At 38.6% G+C, this 16,789-nt stretch overlaps 1 protein-coding gene across 1 annotated transcript; it reads right to left on the bottom strand.

Annotated features, from left to right (window-relative positions):
* Positions 1–225: 225 nt before the first annotated feature.
* On the bottom strand, positions 226–13,749 carry LOC140149569 (uncharacterized). The gene is made up of 12 exons (XM_072171648.1): positions 13,552–13,749; positions 12,473–12,676; positions 12,290–12,330; positions 11,025–11,169; positions 7,455–7,662; positions 6,640–6,837; positions 5,946–6,063; positions 5,402–5,684; positions 4,185–4,462; positions 3,321–3,443; positions 1,815–1,999; positions 226–566 (listed from the first exon to the last, which is right to left on the bottom strand). The coding sequence occupies exons 1-12, from the start codon at positions 13,625–13,627 to the stop codon at positions 314–316; spliced, it is 2,112 nt and encodes a 703-aa protein (XP_072027749.1). The 5' UTR covers positions 13,628–13,749; the 3' UTR covers positions 226–313.
* Between the last annotated feature and the right edge of the window lie 3,040 nt (positions 13,750–16,789).

The following is a 16,789-nucleotide window of genomic DNA, read 5'->3' as shown; positions in this document are numbered from 1 at the left end:
CTGAGGCGGTGGACCACTTTGTTTTTGCACCTGTTGTTGTTGTTGACCACCGTGCAACACAACTCTCTGTCCCGGTGCACCTTGTCCACTATTAAATGCCCCTCTCCCAGGAGCACCTCTTCCACGAGCTACTTTCCCCCCTCTCCCTCGTATACCACCGCGAGCCATTCCTCTGGCTCGTACCGAGACTCCTCTACCCCGTACTGAGGCTGCTCCTTGCGCTGGTCTTTGACCTTGTTGAGGGTGTTGGCCTTTCATAACATTAGTATTTCCTTGTGCAAGGGCCCCTCGTGCCTGAGCAGGAGGCCCTCTGTTACGAGTTGATCCCCCTCTTTGTTGTTGTGCAGCTCCACCTCTGCCTCGAACATTCCCACCACGGATACCCAAGCGGGCTTTCGCACTGATCCTCTGTGGTGGCTGTTGTTGTTGTTGTTGCTGCTGCTGTTGCTGGTGATGGGTGGTGATCCTGCAGGTATATTCCCTTGCTGCTGCTGCTGCTGCTGCTGCTGCTGATTTCTAGGAACTGGTTGTCTTGGTTGACCAGGCTGATGCATCTGTGGACGAATCTGTCAAAAAAAATATATGTCACACTGTTTTTACTTCACTGATTTAAAATGGAGGTGTCATTTACTACCTGGACTAGTATATGAAAAATATAGAGTGGGTGTACCTAAACTGGCCTCAAAAAGAAACTTGTAATTTTTCACAAGGTCATATCTTAAAATCCTGTCTATAAAAATTAAAAAAATTACACACAGGATTACTTCAATACTCTACTCTAAACACATGTCAGTAACCAAGCAGTTGCCCAACTGACACAACAGCAAAATGCACTGACATGGAACATCTTCCTGGACCACATTCACAGCCCAACAGATTTCTTTTGCTGGGTTCCAATTATTCGCCTGTGAATGTGGTCCCGGAAGCTGTTCCGTGTCAGTGCATTTTACTGTTGTGTCAGTTGGACAACTGCTTGGTTACTGACATCTGTTTAGAGTAGAGTATTGAAGTAATCCTGTGCGTAATTTTTGTTCATTTTATGGAGAGGATTTTAAGATATGACCTTGTGAAAAATTATAAGTTTCTTTTTTGAGGCCAGTTTATGTAGTTAAGTCAACACACCCGACTCATTACACTGGTTCCAAAAGCTCTTGAGGTTTGCAAAAAAGGTCAAAGAGCACTGACCCTTGAACATTGCCCAAAATATTACAAGTAATCCTGTGTGTAATATGTGTTCATGTACAGGCGAATAATTTGAACCCAGCAAAAGGAATCTGTTGGGCTGTGAATGTGGACCAGGAAGCTGTTCCATGTCAGTGCATTTTGCTGTTGTGTCAGTTGGACAACTGTTCGGTTACTGACATCTGTTTAGAGTAGAGTATTGAAGTAATCCTGTGTGCAATTTTTGTTCATTTTTATGGAGAGGATTTTAAGATATGACCTTGTGAAAAATTATAAGTTTCTTTTTGAGGCCAGTTTATGTAGTTAAGTCAACACACCCGACTCATTACACTGGTTCCAAAAGCTCTTGAGGTTTGCAAAAAAAGTTCAAAGAGCACTGACCCTTGAACATTGCCCAAAATATTACAAAAATGGGCTATACCAGTTGAAATTCATACACCCCCTATGGAAGACAACCTTAATCTCTACACAGAGGGTTCAGATTTCAAATGGAATCACCCATTCAGTAACCCCATTTGAAATTTCCACTCCCTGTGTGGAAGATTAAAGTCATATCTTCCATAGGGGGTGTATGAATTGCAACTGGAATAGCCCAATGATATGCAAGTCCATTACAATCCTTATGTACTTACAATCTGTTGATTAGGATGCATAGGTCGCATATGCTTGGGTTGATTAGGGTTTGCAAACCGAGGTGGCTGTCCTTGCTGTTGATGAAACTGTTGCTGATTACCAGGAGCGCCCTTCCTCTCCCTCTTCCCCTACCACGCATACCCCTTCCACGCTGTCCTCGACCCCTGTTTCCTTGCATTGGATGCTGCAATGTTATTGAAAATGGATTTACTTGTTACAACTCTTTCTTTAAAAAATGTCAAATAAACCCAAACAACAATTTTTTTAATAATCATGAATTACTATAATTTTTTACATAAATTATATTTTAGATGAAGCTACAGCCTTAACTCTGCTGAAAATGATTCAACAAATAATGTTAATTTAAACCAAAAATTTCAGTTTTAGAATCCGAAAATTGGTTCTTTTAAGGGATGGGGTATGAGCGTTTGGACAGTATTTATTGTGGGACATTAGAGCACATCAGACATATCGAATTGCATTCTGAATCTGAAGAATGTCATTCTGATATCAAATAATTTTGATTTTTGAAATTTGCAATTTAATACACATTTTATGGCAAATCATTAAAATTGATATTTTGATATTTAACAGTACTTGAAGTAAACTTTACAAATCTGATGATTTATACTTAAAGTGTATGTGGGTGGGATGAAAAGCCGACGATCAATTGAAAATTTTGACCTTTTCGTATTGAAGATATGGATTTTTTTCCCAAAACACCAAAAAAAATTAGGTCTTTTTGGGAAAAAAATACATATCTTCAATATGAAAGGTCAAAATTTTCAATTGACCGTCGGCTTTTCCTCCCTGCTACATACACTTTAAGAATATGTCATTAGATTTATATAATTTACTCGAGGACTGTTATATATCAAAATTTGAAAAATATCAACTTTTATAATTTGTCATAAAATTTGTATTATATTGTGATTTTCAAAAATGAAAAATATTTGATATCAGAAAGACATGCTTCAGATTCAGAATGCAATTCGATAGGTCTGAGGTGCTCTCATGTCCCACAAAAAAATACTGTCGAAACATAATAAACGCTCATTTTAGATCCCTTAAACAGATTTGTATGAATCTATGGCCCGAAACACACCATATAAACCATATCTTTAGCAACAATCACACCCTATACTATACTGCAATCCTGTAAAGTGCACTGAGGTTGTACGTTTATACCTGTTCATAACACGCAGTAAGTCACTATGCTTTGTTTTTAAATCACTGTGTAACAAAATCACTGTGCAACAACTGCCTTCCTTACAGTGCCTCTGATTGGTCAAATACATGATACAAATACATTTTAAGCTTAATCCCTTTCAGTCCTACTGACTTATCCATTCTTACCATAACTCTGATTGGCTCAACACATAATATAACTGTTTTTAACCAATCAAATTAGTTCTTATTTATTATTAATTTGGCTGTTAGTGCCCTTGTGATTTCCCATGTCTTTGTTCTCTATTGCTTTGAATCCCTTAGCAATGCTTACTCACCCTGATTCCCTGTTGCCCTGGCATGGGTTGTCCTTGAGGAGGATGCTCTTGAAAGTGCTGCATATGTTGAGGTGGCATACCTCCTAGAGATGCAATAGGTTGCGGAACAGAAGGAACCAACACCTGTTAGACAAAAAATGTAGACAAAAAATTATTCAAACTTCAAGTGATGCAACTGGGAACACTTGTATAATGAGATATTCCAGTTGAAATTCATACAGCCCCTATAGAAGACATGACCTTAAGCTAAAGCCACAATTTCTCCGCGATACGGAAAACAGAAAAATTCACGGAATTCAGGGTTTGCTCACGGAAATTTGAAAATGCCACAAAATAGTGAAAAGCTGTGTAAAATGTCTAACTGGTGTCTTGATTTGCAAAATAAAACAAAGAAAGGTGATTATTTAGCAGTAACCAACCATTAAACAATCCATTCTAGCATTAATTGTAAGCCTACGATGCAAGATTCTGGCCATACTACAGTAAAAGGTAAGACAGAAAACACTTTTAAAACATTTTTGTTTTAACTTTTCAGTGGAAAACAGAAAATCACGGAAATTGTCCAATTTGTAACACAGAATTTAAATTTTGTAACACAGAGAAATTGTGGCTTTACCTTAAGCTGTCACACAGGGAGTGTGAATGTCAAATGGGACTACCTGAATGGGTGACATGATCATGTCAGACACACCCTGATTCTGTTAAACACAGTGCACCGTACATGGAAAAGAGTACAGATCATGTTGACGTACCTTATTATATAGGCCTTTTCAGCAGCTTATTGTAAATCTTCGGAAATTAGTTCGGAAAGATGCTGTGTGCCAAAACTTATTCAACCAATTTATTTCTGCTTAATCAACTTACTTTAACATTCTGGTGTTGTTCCCACATATTTGCACCAGACTGCTGCTGCTGTTGATGATGCTGATGACCAGGATGAGGCGGCCTCTGTCCGTGCATCTGCTGATGATGGTGGCCTGGGGGTGGATGACGAGGATGTGGCTGCATTAGGGGCCTAGGTTGCTGTTGCTGCTGATGAGGTGGATGTTGCTGCATATGGGGTGGTGGGCCCCTGGGGCCACCTGGATGCCCTTGGCCTGGTCTCTGTTGGGGTTGCGGTGAAGGCTGACGTGGTCCAGAACCTGAGTGCATGAACATACAAACATTTATTGAATGCAAATTATTAGCAAGTCCATGGACATATTAAATTATGGAGCTACAGAACAGGTTTACTACACACTATGAATAAAGTCACAAATAATTCAATTGATGGTTGGGGTTTTGACATATAGAAACCCAGACCAGGTTGGCCAAAACTTTTTATAGGAATTTAAATATTTCCCTTGATCTGTACTCCTCCCTACAACCCCTTCTGAAGTTTCTTTTCTTCTGTTTTCATTTTCTTTTACTGTAAATATCTGTGACCAACTGCAGATGAATTCAAAACCATAAGTCACCTCGAGTTGAGAAGGGAACACTTCAAAAGATTGACATTTAACTAGTTTTGTTTCACAGCTGACCGTAATCCCTTCCTTGCACGTTTGTAATGCAACCGAGGTGTGTCAAAATAATACTCAACGTTTTTAAGAGCATATGAGAAACATAACCGACCGTCATTGTTAACCCCACCCCTACCTACCAAAACTAGTTTTGTATATAGGATGTTCCCCTAAATACACTAATGAGATAAAATGAGATAAAAATTGTATTGCCATTAGAGCTCCAAAGTCAGGGTCGGCCAGTCAGTTTACTCTTTTTTTTTGGGGGGGGGGGGGCACATACAATATTAAGAAATGCAAGTTCACCATAAAATACCATGGTAAACAACAACTTAAAGGTTTTTTTTTAATATATCAGAGCTGTGTAGTACGAATTACAAATAAGCAAAACATTTTCACAACATATTTGTGTATTTTATACCAAATATGAAAATTCAAATATGAATTCTAAAAAAAAACCCCACAACCATATTTTATCACATTGTGAAGCATCCAAGAATGCATCCCGTGACCTCTCACTTGGCCTTGACCTTGATAATGTACCTGTATTATTTACATAATTGAATACACCAAACAGCGTACCTTGAATGATATTAGGGTTGCCTGGTCCACTGGGTCTCCGTTGTGGTGCTTTAGCAGGTTGCGACCCAGAGGGTGCAGGTCCCCCAGCAGCAGCACCTCCCTGATTGTCTTGCTCCTTGATCTTCTTAGCCCTTTGCTGGGCAATGCGTTTCTTAAGTTCTAGTTGGCGCTGCGATGCCTGCTGTTGCCGTCTTGCTTCCTTTCTGGCCAGGATTGCTTCTCGTAATTTCTTTTGCTCTTCTAGTTGGATCCGCAACTTTCTGGTTTCTGGATCTTCATTAGGCTAAAATAAGTAGCAGTTTCAAGATTATAATGATAACATTTTGATATATTTGCTTCAGCAAATTTTCTATCTTACATTGAGGCCTACCATTAAAATAATCCATTTCCTCATTTTAGATTATAATGCTCTAGCGGTCAAATTTTAAATTATATTATATATTACTCCAACGGTTTTGATATGAAAAGCAAAACACGTGGTTATAACTTTTTACCAAGTTTTGTTCACATCATTTGTTCGACGAAACATATCACTGGGCATTACTGTGGTAATATGAAAAATATGAGCTTTGATCCGATACCAAAATATCAGTTTTGATGAGGAAAACTGTGCGGATGAGGCCCCAAATCTGAATTTCTGGCAATATCCACAAAAGGTACATCTCAGTAAATCACAATACATTATTCAATATGAAAACAATCAAAAGAATATTTTTCTTAAACTGAAATTAGCAATTATAACAAACTTCCACCTTAAAGCTGAATTTATACTCGATCGCTTTTGCAGAAAAGCGATTCTCACGCATGCTCAGTATTTCCTCACATTCCGAGCTGATCAATCAATTCAAATCGCTGAGGCAAAAATGACGTCGCTTTTGCAAGTTGAAGAAACTTCCCAGTGATATTGCTTGACACATGAATGCATCCAAGCAATCATTTACAACCAACTGGACCTATAATTTGGCTCATTAATTTACCTTTCTCGATTATCAATTTTTGGTGATGAAATAATTCAAAGCAATAATTATTGACAGCAATGGATGTTCTAAAAATGTATTTTGTGGCATGTAGAACATTTTAATCGTCGTCTGCAATCGCTCTCGCCATGATAAGTATAAATGCAAAAGCGATGAGCGATGCATATAAAATTCGGCGATTGCCCATCGCTTTCAAAAGCGTTGCATCGCATTGCTTTCGGCGATCGAGTATAAATTCAGCTTAACATCTTGCTGCCTTACATCTTCTTTTTCATCTTCTTGGGCGGAGATACGTCTGTATTATGCATACTAGCTGCTTCTTCAATTAGTCTCTTGGGAGATGGCAAGGTTACTCTTGGTGGTGTGGGTTTAGCAGCTGGTAATTCCCTTAGTACTGATTGTGGTTGATGCTGTATACGTGATGATATAGGTCTATTTGAAGACTGTGGTGCACTATGCCTGAAATGTATACACATACAACAATATTATAACAAAAATTCTCCCGCATACATTAGTAATGGAATGAAGAGTGATGTACTATTGTCATAAAAACCCCTTTGATATGTTCATGCATATAAAGTTGGACCAGGTACAATACAACATTCCCATTTGTTCTGTATTATTCCAACATGAAGGAGCTGTTTTTCTGTATTTTATTAAATCAGCCAGTTTATTCTCATTAATTACATATATAAAGACAAATAATGATACTTGAATAAAATAAGTATAGCAACAATAAAATACATTCTAAGTAATACAAACTGGCAGTGTAAAATCTAGGACACGGAGATACCCGACCAGCGAATCTCCAGCGAGATAAAATTTTTAAAAAAAACCTTTTACTTTTAAGGATAAAAGGATCATTTGGAATCAAACAACCATCTATAGAAATCAATCAATACAAGTGACTTCTGGAGAAAAAAATCAGTAGAATGAAAATTCTGTCAACTTTACATGGAGTGGAGGAGCAACACTTTATCAATATGCTGATAAAAAAAATGTAAACAAATTTGGTTCCCAATTTTTTCACAAGATATTCTCCCAATTCACTGTACCATAACCTCATGGGTACTTACCTAACTGGCCTGGGTGGACTCTGGAACTGTAGATGAGGTGGTGGTGCCCTAAACTGTGGCTGTGAGCTTGGAGGCGGTGGACCTCCACCATCATGGTATTGAGATGCTTGGTTGAAGGGTGGCCCCTCTCCTCCATGAGGATGGGGTGGTGGTGGTCCTTGTTCAAATGGAGGAGGCTGGTGTGGAGGGGGACCTTGGTAGGGTTGACCTGTGTAGACAAAAACACAATAGTTAATAATTTGACAACTTGCTTTTTACAATTTAAATCGCTATTTGCTGGTTAAAAAGCAACAAAAACAAAAGCTAAAACTGCCATGCCCAATTTTATTAGCACAAAAATTACACTGAATTAAGTGAATTTGGGAGATGAGAAAAGGGTCAAAAGGTGATTATACAATGGGCTATGAAAGACATGACCTTAATCTTCCCATGGGGTTGCTCCATTTGAAATCTGCATCCACTTTGTGGCAGATTATGGTCATGTCTTACATACCAGATGCATGGATTTAAACTGAAATAGCTTAATTTGTGAGATGAGAAAAGGGTCAAAAGATGATTGTACAATGGATCTGATGTTCAGCTACAATAACTGCAAAGCAACATCACATTACTTCATTTGGTATTATGCTTACTGCAAAAGCAATTGGAAAAATAAAAATAAAACAAAATACTACAACACAAAATAAATACTTGAAATGCAAGCAAATATATGTTAATATTGCTAACCAAAATAAAGAGTAAGATTTGTATACAAGCAAAAAATTGATTATGAAAGTGCATTATAATAGCATGACAACTGTAAAAGCTTGTGATACATTAATAAGGGAATTATGATTCCATGTATGCTGATATGCAAGTGTTAAATATGAAACGGTAACAGGATTTACTGAAATGCATGAAATTTCACCATTTGTCTTGTTTCTAAATAATGACCTTGGAGAACAAGGTTGTGAAGTCACCAGTTGTTAAGCAAAGTCATCAAAAGCACATTCTTAATTCTTAATCTTAATTCAAATGACGTTATACGGACATCAATACCTGATTAAGCGCAAATTAAGCAAAACAAATGTTTGACAGAAATAGAAATGGGAGCAAAACTATGCAGATTTTCAAAATGTTGCCAGTATAAATCCACTTCAAAATCAAAATATGCATCCACAATGTATGCAGTACTTCTTTTCCCAAGCTTTTTTCTAGGACTGCAAGATCCCTTTTTTCACAGGTATGAAAACAAAGATAAGATGTGTAAGTAACCTTACCATGTTGGTACTTGTAGGAGTAAACAGGTATGCCACACCCTTCACACCTATAATTTCTGAACATGATTACAACAGAAACTTCCTCAATCCATGTTCAAGGGATACAACAGTAACCTCTCAGCCACAGCTCACAGCTTGTAAGACACATTGTAACTAACGTGAGTAGTGAGTACATCTCTGTACTGCTAAGGGCAATGGTTGGAGCCCAATTTCAATAGTTTACCATACATAAATAAGGGCAACAACTAATGACATTGTGTGTCAACAGAAGTGTGAGGACGTGTTAACTTGCACTAAAACGATGTGATATGAATTGAGAGGCTTTGTGGGCAATAAGCAAGGAAGTTGCTGTGAAAACCATGGTAAAATAGCAAGCAATGACTATAAATAAACGTTACAGCTTAACCAAAACTTGATTCAGATGGGCACTGTAATTAATGTAAAACACAGACAGATATAACTCTATGAAGTGTTCTTGTGCCTGGTGGTCAAGCATTTCAAATGAATGATCATATAAAACCTAGCAGCTTGAATACTTTCTTCACGCTCAATGTGTGGCAATGTTGGGTTACTCCAGTTGAAATCCATACAACCCCTATGGAAGACACAACAGATAGTTTGAATTTCAAATGGGGTTACCTGAATGGATGACTCCATTTGAACTCTACATCCCATGTGTGAGAGGGTAAGGTTACGTCTTCCATTGGGGCGCATGAATTTCAACTGGAATAGCCAATTACTAAAGGTGGTAAATTCCACTGTTTTTAGTAGAGCAGGTTTAGCGACAAAATGAAATCAAATTAAAATGTATTACATGGGTTAGTAACATCTCATGGGTCAGTAAGTGTAAAATCATAAGCATGTAACTTGTAACTGATGATTTAACTGGTGTCACTTGCTGTGAAATGGGCTACAGGCCTCTTTTCTTTTAGCCTACATTTTACTACGGCAACTCTAACTCTCCAATGAGAGACTCTTGTGTCAACTGGTCCTGCCTCAATGTATGTCTCCATTGGTGGCTTTCTTAAAGGTGGATGTCCAACTGGTAACTGAAACTTTGGATTAACTACTGGTGGCTTAAATTGTAGCTGAATTTGTGGTGCCTCAAAGCGAAATGGAGGTGGCCTGAACCGCGGCTGGATTGCTTGTGTTTTAAACTGTCGTTGGGCTCCAAACTGGAATGGAATTTGAGGCACCTCAAACCGATACAGGGGTCCTTTGTATTGTGGTTGAACTGGTGAAGCCTCAAACCATGTCCGATTGTGTGGCGCATCAAACTTTGGCTGGACAAATGGCCGTGGATATAGTGACTGAAACGGCGGCACCATCATCTGTGGCCGCTGAACTACTGGTGCCCTTAACTTTGGCTGAAAGGGTGGCATACTGAATTGTGGCTGAAAGGGTGGTATCCTGAATTGTGGCTGAAACCCTGGCAACTGATAGGGATGCCTAAATATCTGTTGCTGCGGTGCCCTAAGCTGTGGCTGGAATTGCGGTGCCCTAAACTGATGCTGGAATCCTGATAACCTAAATCGTGGGAGAACAGGTGGTGCCCTAAACTGTGGCTGAGCCTGCCACTGAAATGCAGGCAACCCTATCTGTGGCTGCACAGGCTGTGCCTCATCCTTTTCTTCAATTACGGATACCCTGAATTCTAGTTCCTCTTTCTGATGGTTAGGATTAACAGCATGCCAAGTTGTCTTTATAGGACAACGGCGAAGTTCAATGTCAAGGGGCTGATGGTGTGACAAAACTTGATGGACTTGACCTGTGCAAAAAAGGAGGAAAACATACCAAACACACACACAGCAAGTACCTCCTTTCTGGCTTCAAATTGACAATGATTTCAAGTATTTGTCATGTGGATGCAGTTTGAGCTTTTCAATATTCAATGACATCATTATCAACTTCAAGCTATAGGAAGTGTTTGATTACAGTTTTACATTATTTTGATCGATAAACGTAGCATAAACGTATCAAAGATGATATGTTCTAGATTATTACTATATCTTACCAATAGGTGAGCGAGATTTGATTATAGTGGCACAGTGGGTACATCAGTGAAGAATGTAATAGGGTTGGATGATCAATATGAGAATCTAGCCTGTTGCAGCAGTCTAACAATAAAGCAGTTTCTCTGTAACTCTTTGTATCACTTCTCTATGAGTGCTCATATATTAATTTTGTCATCAACTTCTTCTCTCCATCACTTACTCACTTACCCACCCCACACTCACACCTGTGTTCCCTCGCTCTCTCACTCAAATATTCACCAACCCACCCACACACCCACCCGTAAAATGTATCTTACCTGGAGGGGGTTGATGTGGATGCCACGCCTCTGATGTTGGTGGTGGATGCCTAGTTGGTTGTTCCCATACTTGAGCTGGTGTCAGTCTCTGGTTATCTTGGGATGGGGGTGGGCCCCATGATTGAGAGACTGGGGGTGGTGCACTCTGTTTGACAAAATAGTCAGGACAACATCAATAGAGATACAAATACTGACGAAAAACTAATGAATCAGTAGTGTACGTGTATAACAACTGGTATCAATTGCAAAATAACATAATCAGCTGAAAAATGCTGATGACCAGGGGTCCATTTCACTAAACTTTAACAAGCTCAAAATCCATTGTAACTTACAGAATCCATTTCACTAAAATGATTAATAGGGATTAACTACAGAGTCCCTTTGCAAAGTTACGACTAGTGAAAAGGTTTTGGCAACTTAGGAATAGTTACTTGAGTTACAAAGGGTCAAAACATTTAATGAAAGGCATAGCCCACTACTACCAGTCCTTATTGAGCCATCTGGTAACAAAAATAAAATCTTGACCTTGTTCCCTTATAGACGAATCCAATTTCACACATTCCTACTCCTCAATGGCAGCCATAGCCGCGATGGGGACCCAGCTATCTCACCTAAATTGTGAAATGATGCGGCCTTGAAGGGTATTTTAAACTGCATTCTATCACCCGTGTTACACGTAGACAAAAGAATGATGACAGTTTACAACACAAAAGAATCTAACATCGAATTTTAAGCGGGTTTAATCCACCCAATTGGGCACTCACAACACCTGTTTGGTGCATGCGGGGAACCAAATATGGCCGACCAAACCATGACTTGGCTCGTTGGATTCGTCTATAACTTAGGCCCTGAAATTTTGTCACGCTGTAGTTCTTGGTTGAAATGTAAAACATGCTTCAAATTGCATAGATATCAAGAGTGCCAAATATTTCATTGGGTAATTTACAAAGATGATATGATGAAATAAAATATCACACCTTAACATTTCTAACTGAACTATAATTATAAGCTTATTTATAATAGAAGCAGATGTACGGTACTTTGGCAAATACGTTCTGTCTGGTTAGAAAATATCCAGAAAACTTTTGGCTATAAACACCAATGGTATTGTGAAATGTACCGTACATCAATATCCTTCTGAACAGATTCAATACTTGAAGGATTATGCAGTAAATTTGATGCACTATTAACAGCATGAGTTGCAGTATATATACAGGGTACTTGTATCATCAAACATTACTTTCTATGTACCAATGGTCACCTACCTGAAATTGTTGCTGTGGAGGAGGCTGGGATGCAGGTGGCTCTGTTCAATGGAAAAGAAATCGGATTAGTACACATAATAACAAGAATAAGATTTGATGATTATCATACATTATGGCTTTATCAATTTTGTAAATTCTTGTACCAGCTATGGACTATAAATATCATCAACGTATGCCACTTACCCGAATGTGTTACTGGTCTAGGTCCCTTAAAATGCGGATTAAAATGAATCTTGGGTTTCAGAGGCGGAGCCTCTCCAGATGAGCCCATGGATGTTGGTGGTGGACCCATAGATGATGGTGGAGGTCCCATGGATGTTGGTGGGGGTCCCATTGATGATGGAGGAGGCCCTGAACTTGGGGGTGCCATAGATGATGGAGGTGGACCTGTGATAAAAACAAAAGAATAGGAGCGAAATTGTGACCAAAGTTTACCTGTACATGGATTATATCTTGAAATGTGACAAAACTGAATTTATAACGTTCACGACTGGAAATGCATTATTTGCTCTGAGCAAACTTACATAGATATTCCAACAAGTAATGTTAACTTTTCATTTGAAGTAAAACAGGGATAAGTAGCACATTTTCCATAAAATATACAGATTTTAACTTATAGGGATTTATGCATACAGGAAATATAAGGACGTGCCTTGCCACATCATGCCGTAGTTTTGAGTTTAAAAAAATTCCAGAATTGCTTTTTATGGCCCCACATCCAAAAATGTGTGCGCCACTAATATGACCTCACTGCACTGGAGTGCCAGAATTAAAAACACACACACAAAAACAAACCCAAGGTTTTTAATTCAAACTCTAATGGTGACAGCAGGTCAACTGCTAGAATTTACATTTATCACGCCTAAACAGAAACAATGCAATTTGCAGGCAGCAGCTTAATCAGCGCCAATATTACAACATTGAAATAAACAATTATACAAACACCCAACCCTACCCTAACCTACAAAGGCAATGAGGATAAAGTGCCTTGCCAAAGAACACAACAAGTTGGCACAAGTGGTGTTCGAACTCGCAACCTATGGATTATGAGTCGGGCACCTTATCCACTCGGCCACACGTGTTCCTCAACTTTGTAGATCTAACAAACATTACATTGGCTATATCTTTTCCCAATATTTTGTTTCATTTTTGTTTGATCATCTATTTGTTTATTATCACCTTGCAATAGTACACTAAAGTAGTAAGTGATACAAAAAAACAACAACCCATAACCAACCAGAGCAAACACAAACTACTCCTACCTTGTTGGAAAGGTGGACCTGATGAAGGAGGCCCTGACGCAGGCGGCGGTTGATTTGGTGGCGGCCTGTGCTCCATGGGTGGAGGTCCTTGATGCCGGGAGGTGGAAAGCGCCCTCCAAACTCTGGCATCAATGGTCGCGGACCTCCATGGTGCATAGGAGGTGCAAATCGCGGTGGACCGCCACTACCAAAGAATTGTGCTCCCTGCAGAAAAGATTGAGTAATGAATTATTCATCAAATGGTTAATTCAATTTTGAAAGAAAGCAACAGTTAGTTTTGTGCTATATTCATATCCATTAATTTTGTAGAAAAGCAACAAGGTACTTTAGTATTCTACCATATTTTAGTTTTCTACCATTCATTCCATTAAAGACCCATTCATTGATCCCAGCGCAAGTGTAAAAAAATTTAAAATTGTTTATAAATTGCTTAAGGGGGTACTACACCCCTGGCCAATTTTGAGCCTATTTTTTATTTTTCTCAAAAATTATAACACATTGGTGACAAGTAAGATATGCATATTATAGGGGCAAGGACTACAACTACTGCACTAAAAATTTAGCAACTCAAGTCAAGCAGTTATTGATTTATTGATCAAATATTGGTTTTAAATTTCCAGAGCAGTAGTTGTAGTCCTTGCCCCTATAATATACATATCTTACTTGTCACCAATGCCCTATAATTTTTGAGAAAAATGCAAAAATAGGCATAAAATTGGGCAGGGGTGTAGTACCCCCTTAAAAGTGAAGGATAAGTCATTCAAATTGTCATTTGGTATTTTTGAAATGACAAATTTGGCAAAAAACGAAGAAAACAGCAGTACTGACGAAGTTGAAGCCCCATTCAAATACATGTAGCTAATTTAGATACTGTCAGTATCTAAATTACAGATTCATGTAAAATGTCTTGTTTTGTCTTAAATACACAGCTTTCAGCTGAACCACTCGCAGGCTATGTTAGCACATCTATGGCAAAGGTACCAAAATCTGAATTTTGATGATTTTTACGATCGTCCGGATGAGCAAATCACTGAATGGGTCTTTAAGCGCTAAGTCACTTTGTGTGGGCATTGGCTTGTTTCATTTGTTTACAATCATAAAATCCCATATGGGCTGACTGTTGAATTGGTAGGGACCTTTCTCACATTTCCTGGTTACTAAAAATATTATAAAATATGTGACATGTTCTGCTATTACAAGGCATTTATACTGGATACCACCTTACTACTGATTACAGAGGTTGTTTCAAATGAAAGGATAGGACACATGTTCAACCTTGGAAGTTCTTCACTACAAAACAGTTTCTCTCTACCACTATGCAGACAAGCCCATTAATTAATGTATTATGTAACCATGGCACAGTCAAAGACTTCCAAAGTTTGAACATGTGTCCAATCCGTATATTTGAAACAATGGCTGTATCCAGTAAACTGGTGGTATCCAGTTACAGAACATGTCATATTTGGAATCTGGCCAAATATAGCATGAAAACACACAATGCAGTTCCATTTGGACATGGACATCTTTGAATATTTTCAAAACAGATTGTCATCTCCGTAAACAACACACTCAACCGGGATGAAGGAAATCACTTCCTGCCGCACATCTATGACCAACTCCTAAAACCACCTAAAACAGTGCCACCAACGTCACGCTCCAACAGGAAGCAGACGAGGAGGACTGGGAGAATTGGTCAGTCGATTTGAGAAAGTGCTACGATGTAGCACGAAACGTCATTGTTAGGTATGTTTAACATCATTTTACCAAATAATCTATTGGATTTGTTTACATGAAATTTTATAAATGAGATTGTCATCTCCACTATAAATTGGCATTGTGTTTTTTATAAGCAGAGAGTTTTGGCTTTTCTTCGGCTTTTAATGACCAATAATTTTATTTGAAAATGTGCTTTGCCAGTTAAAAAGTCACTGGGTGGGCACTCATGAATATCAGGGCTGTGTTTTGGCTTCAAAAAAAAATTGGAAATGCTGCCAACGCTATGCAGATTTTTCTTTTGGGTACATTTTCAAAGTCAAAATGCACAACTGAACAATGCCACACACATATGTTGCACTTACATCGGGTCCTGGTATTTGTTGTATACTTGGATCCTGGGTGAAGTCCATGGGTGGAGGTCCAAACCGCTGTCCAAACGGAGGAGGTCCTCTGTGAAACGGTGGTCTCATTCCAGGGTGCATAAATCTTGGGTCACCTTGGTTCATTCCTCCACGGAACCCGCCACGACCTCTATTGCGTCCTCTGCCTCGATTTCGCCTCGCTTCCCTCTGTTCCTGTTTCTGACGTTCAAAATCGTCTATTTTGTCCTGGATATCCTTCGTTATTTCTGTGGAAAAATGAGTGAAAATATATTGTACTTACAGAAACTGCATAAAGGTCTTAATGATATGCAAAGAAGTATAATTTTTAAGATGTAAGAGTACTAGATAAATGTACTCTTACATGAGGCCATTTTGAAATCTTATACTTTATTTTTTAAGGAAAATATCATAGTAATATAATGTATTTGGTCATCATCATTGTCTGCAAAACAAGGTGGTTTTTTTAACAGTGGCATTTCAATATTATATCTCATTTTCCAGATCCTGGCAAAGCTGCATCATTGTTCATGTCTACTTCCCATGCATCAATCGAAAGAGTTCAACAGCTAGACTGTGGCCGAGTCTTTTGTTACAGATTGGGTGGTGGATGACATAGAACCACAAATCGATCATGGGCAATTCGGCAGCAGAAAAGAAAGATCCACGACCCATTATTTGGTTAAGTTAGTCGACTTCATCCTTAAACACCTTGAGCAATTTAAAAGTATGTCACGTATCACCGTGACTGATTTTAGTAAAGCCTTAGACTGCGTTGACCATAATATTGCTATTCCAAAATTAATTGAAATGGGTACAAGGCCTGCTGCAATACCATGGATTTGTGATTTTTTGTCGTACAGATCCCAATGTGTGAGATACCAAAATGTCCTGTCTGACTGGCAAAATCTCTCAGGCGGGGTTCCACAAGGCACCTTAAATGGGCCTATTATTTTTATGGTTCTCGCAAATGACGCTGCCAGCATGAACGATCCAAAGAAATTCGCTTTGAAATACGTTGATGATTTAACTGTAATTGAAAACATCAATACCAGAAATGGTAGTACTATCCAAACTGATTTAGACAATTTTGACGATTGGGCTCTGTACAACAACATGAAGTTAAACCCGTCAAAATGCAT

The sequence above is a fragment of the Amphiura filiformis genome, chromosome 4, assembly GCF_039555335.1.
Source record: "Amphiura filiformis chromosome 4, Afil_fr2py, whole genome shotgun sequence".
NCBI lineage: Eukaryota > Metazoa > Echinodermata > Ophiuroidea > Amphilepidida > Amphiuridae > Amphiura > Amphiura filiformis.
This window is presented reverse-complemented; position numbering and strand designations above follow the sequence as displayed.